Raw genomic sequence first — 5,213 nt, forward strand, 5'->3', positions numbered from 1 at the left:
GCTGGAGATGGTGGTGATTTTTAATTTTCAAAGTATAATTTGGCAGTGATTTTGATTTTCGATGTTAATTTTGATTTGGTGGTAGAACCAGTGGAGGTGGTATTATGGCAGTGGTGGTGATGGTAGCTACGCCGGAGGATGGCCAGCGATGAGCAACAAAGGGTTGGGATTACAAGCATACGATGAAGATTGAAGAAGGAAAGAGAAAAGAAGATATAAGGAAAATAAAACAAGAAAAAACATTAATTAAAATACAGATTAGATAATTAAATAAATTTGACACGTGGCAAGCAATAATTGGTGCGTAATTTGCACTTCTTTTCTTATATCTAAGGTTGACTGGAAAATGGGGTATTTATACCACTTTTAAATAGCTCAAGGGGTACTAGGACCCTCGCAAAGTTCCAATGTCTCTTTGAAAAAAGTGTTATAACTGGAGGGGGTAATTATGTACTAATGTACTATCTCTGTACCAATTAATGATGATATCTTTCCCACGGGGAATTATCCAAGTATACTTTAAGCATACCTAATAGGTAAAAATACCACATGCTATTTGCAATTTACTTCTTGTGTAGAAACTAAGAGAACAGAAGAGTATAATATACTGATACTTTATGGTATAATGAATGAATACAATATCCATATATTATAGGTGTCAACACAATACATATAATATTAGTCCATTGCGGGACAATCTTACCTCAAAACATGAAACTTGAAGCACTCAACACCTATGTTGCTCAGACTCTTCAAGAATATCACCGGGTGCATGTCAATCCTCCAAAAGTAGTGCATTTATGGAGGATCCTACACGGATGTAGCAACACTTTTGGAGAGTCCGAACAACATAGCTTAACACTTCACCATATCAGTTAACACTCAAATTCAAAAAACTAATTCAGTTTGTTTTTGTTTTTTTTTGAAAATACTGAGAATAAATAGTCCCCAAAATGATAGCCAAAGAGCTTACCATGAAAACAATCACGCGCTTCAATCCCAAATAAATGGGTTATATGAATCATCTACATCCATCTTGCTTTATTTACACCCATTTCATTCCAATACTAAATAATTTGTCTTATAACTTAAGAGTTGGCCTAGACATGCCCATTTTTATTATAACCATGGTGTCCAGCAAAATTTCACACCTCGACTAACTCTACGGGATACCTGTCCACCTCCCACCGGCAACAGGTACCAAACAACTCTATCCACAAGGCTAGAAAAGATGGGAAGAATCACCTAGTGTTTTTTGTCTTTGCTAGGATTTGAACCTGAGACCTCATGACTCTAAATCACTTCATTGACCACTAGGTCACACCCTTGGGTGCCAATGCCGTTGTTTAAAAAACGAGAAAAAAGAAAAATTAGGAGCTCTAAATGAAGAGATTTCTAAGGCCTCATTTTGTTTTTATTAAGATTAAGATATTTAAATCTGAATACACATCTGAAATATTAAGATGTTCATTAAGCATTAGATGTGTCTAAACCCAAATACATATCTGAATATTAAGATTAAGATTTGTGAATCTAATTACACATTTGGATATTAAGATGTTGTATTAAGATTTAAATACTAATTAATTAAGATTTGTTTGTTTTTTTAACACTAAAATGTATAAACGGTCGTTATTCAAAGACTACCAATTATAAAATTCAATAAACACTAAATTAATCTAATACTATATATCAATTGGGGATGATGTTAGCTAATAGTAAGTTATGGGTAGTAGCTAATGGCGATGGTGGTGGGGAGTAGAGTTTGATGCTAGTAGTTGGTGATAGTGGATGATGTAATAGTTGTCGTTGTGGTGAATAATGACGGTGGTTGTCATAAATAACGTGGTGATTGATGGTTGTGATTATCCGTGGCGACGGGTGGTTGGTGACTTGGTGGTGATGATAGTAAATGATAGCTAGTGGTAGTGACAGTTGATTGTAGTGATTGACAACGATGGTAATTGTGGATGAGGGTGGCAGTACATAGGGCTGGGCATGATATTGTTAAAATCGAAAAAACCGACCAAACCGATTTTTTTAAAATTTCGGTTTCGGTTTTTCGGTTATTTCGGTTTCGATTTTCAATATTTCAATTTTTCGGTTCGGTTTTCGGTTTTTAGCTTAAAAAAATCGGTTAACCGAAATAACCGAAATTATATATATCTATTCTTTACCCCCTTCATTTAATCTCAGCCCATGCCCATTGCCCAGCCGGCCCATAGCTGATAGCCCACAACCTTAATTAAAATAATGATCTCTCCCCATGCCCAGCCCAAATTCCAATCAGAATTCAGAAATCCCTAAATTGATTTCCCTAACACAGACCAAACTCTCATCTCTCAACTCTCGTCTCAGTTACGACTTACGTACGCAGCAGCTCCGAGCTCGTCTATCAACTCTCATCAGTCATCTCTCATCTCTTGTGCTCGCGCCTCGAAAGTCGAAGGTCAGTGCTCACTGTCCATGAGAAGTTATTTTGAAAAAGAAATGTAAGAACCTAAAATAGATGTATCCGGAATTTAAAATTTTCAGTGTAATGCTTCTTTTGCTAATGACATTGATGTAATGTTGGAGTTTTTGGAATCCCTGCAGTTTTAAGAGACTCATACGATCATACCCAGCAAACTGTCTTTTACTAGTGCAGTAGTGGCCAAGGAGAAGTATTTGACTATGTTCAAGGAGAAGCCCCTGTTTTGACCTCTCCAACAGTTCTCTGACCCTCATAACCACATTATCCATGTCTTGAAAGAAGGTTATCGTGCTCTCCAGCATGTTTTAACTGCCAAGAAACAACTTGAATGGTTGAGAGTTGAGACTTGGTGAAACAGATTAAGGCTATGAAAGTCAGATTTTGATCAGTTTATAATCAAGCCAGCAGAAAATTGTCCAGATGCCACAGCCCACAGGCCACGTTAATTAAATTTGGTTATGCCGAAAATCAAACCGAAATTGTAATAACTGAACTGAACCGAACCGAATTTATTTCAGTTTGGTTTGGTTTCATATTTTTGCCAAACCGAAAGTTACAAACCGAACTGAACGCCCAGCCCTAGCAGTACATAGTTGATAATGATGGGCGGCAACAACGATACTTGATGATGGTGGACGGTGGTGGTAGCAGTAAATAGATGGAATTCGTGAACGATCATTTTTATAGAAATTTTTAAATAGAAATCTTGATGATACTAAAACTTTGTTACATATCTTATCATTCGGATCTATTCAAACCAATTAAGTGATTGAAACATTTTAAAAAAACACTTAATGATTAAGATTTGAATGACTAAGATTCAAACCTAAAAAACAAATAAACTTAATGACAGAGACCTAAATAATTAAGATTAAGACCTTCATTAAGTGCAAACAAATGAGACATAAATCTCACACTTATCCATAAGTTGCCATACACGCAACGTAATAATTTTAAATATTAGTCCCAACTAGTTGGTCTCATTTATATGGAACTTTTTGCTTCCACAAATCTTGTTTTTAGGGAATCTGAATCAAATCTCGAGAATCTGTCAAAGAGTTGCCGAAAAATTTAGATCACCACATTCTTGCCAGATAAGTTTGATAACCAGAATCTGTAAGCAAAAGCTCCCATATTGGAACCTAGTCGCAAGCAAAGACTGAAGTAGCAGTCGAAAAGAGATGTGTGCTACAAAGGATACCAAAAAGAGTCAGGTTGCCACTGCACAATCACCAGAAAAGGTGTTTGTCAACAACAAAATTCGATCCTAATGGTCCAGCTTATCATAATCAAGTTCAAATCTCCCCCAGCCTATGAGCTCTCAGCTTAAAAAAATCTCATTTCCCACAAATGCATCTTAATGGAAACAATATAGCAATTCAAGAGCGAAACAAATAGTACCAAATCAAACAACATAAAACTACTCCCTCATCTGTCAAGGATCAAAAAGAATTTCTAAGAATAGTTGGCAAAAAAACAAAAAAGAGAAACATCATACCACCATCATCGTCGTCATCACTGTCCCAGTATGGAGGTGATGTTGACGGAGTTCCATTTTCCATCTGCTCACAGTACCTCCATTCCGCCAATGTTTCACTAGATTGGCACCGCTGCTGCCCCTTTGACACTTCCTCCAGAGACTTCTCTATTCCTGCCTCCTCACTTGCGCTTGAAGCCATTTCTCACTCCACCAACTTCACCTGTTTTCATTACAAACAAGTTAAACCCCAATACAAATTAACTAATCTTTACACAAAAATTCTAAAGCTTCCGCTTACATTTACGCAAAATTCAATTCATAAGCAAAAAGACCAATGCAATATACAGACAACGATAAATGATCTTATTATCTAATAAAATCAGTCACCCTCATTGTATTAGCACTAAAAATGCTAACATCTAGCAAATGCTGAGTTCAATTTTCAAACCACTACGGAAATTCATATTCATCAATGATTGAACATCACCTAAAATTCCTCAAACTGAACATCCACATTAAAAACACCTTCTGATAACCCTATTCACATTAATCTATCCATAAAATTATAGACATTCCAAACTCAATCAATAGAATAACCAAACCCCATAAGTTAAAACACAATTAACGAGTAAGGAAAGAAACCAAACCCCTCATTCCAAAAAGGATCAGAAATTAAAAAACCTAATTATCCACATCAAGCGGAAGCCTAAACCTAAACCGAAAGCAAGCAAAACAAAGCCGAAAGATAAAACAAAGGTAAGCAAATTGGGAATTACTGAAAACAACAAAATCAGAAGCGTACATCGAAGGGAAAAAAGGACCTGAATTAAAAAAAGAGAGGTGTGTCAATGGCGGAATGGCAGCTAAGGAGAAAGTGAGGAGGGATTGCAGAGGTTGAAGAAGCAGCAGGACAGAGGCGGAAATATATATATAAATATCTATATGACAATGTGAATTTATTTGTGAATTTATTTGTGTCTTTTATAAATATGTGCATATTTGGTCAAAGAGTTACAGGGCTGGTATGATGTATAAGAATAATATTGAATATGACGTATTGGTAAAATTTTGTTATATTTGTATAAATTACGTTAAAATTATTTTTAATGCAGTATTTGATTTAGTGTATTAAAGTAATATGCATTACATAATTCTAATAAAAATATTATTTATAAAATATCTTTCATAAATATGGTAAAACTAAAAAGGATGTTAGAACAACTTTGAAGGACAATTATGTCTTTAATCATGTTAATGCAT

The 5,213-nt window shown here is 35.3% G+C and overlaps 1 protein-coding gene across 4 annotated transcripts in view; it reads right to left on the reverse strand.

Annotated features, from left to right (window-relative positions):
- LOC125872405 (TNF receptor-associated factor homolog 1a-like) overlaps nt 1-4,892 on the reverse strand; it is a 32,124-nt gene extending 27,232 nt beyond the window's left edge. Inside the window, exons 1-2 of one of the 4 annotated variants that reach the window (XM_049553129.1) lie at nt 4,775-4,892; nt 3,972-4,173 (exon numbers count right to left, since the gene is read on the reverse strand). In XM_049553129.1, coding sequence (XP_049409086.1) covers nt 3,972-4,152 — 181 coding nt within the window. In that variant the 5' untranslated portion in view covers nt 4,153-4,173; nt 4,775-4,892. The other 3 variants (XM_049553128.1, XM_049553131.1, XM_049553133.1) reach the window with 3 other exon arrangements.
- Nucleotides 4,893-5,213: the final 321 nt, after the last annotated feature.

This window comes from Solanum stenotomum, chromosome 8 (genome assembly GCF_019186545.1).
Source record: "Solanum stenotomum isolate F172 chromosome 8, ASM1918654v1, whole genome shotgun sequence".
NCBI lineage: Eukaryota > Viridiplantae > Streptophyta > Magnoliopsida > Solanales > Solanaceae > Solanum > Solanum stenotomum.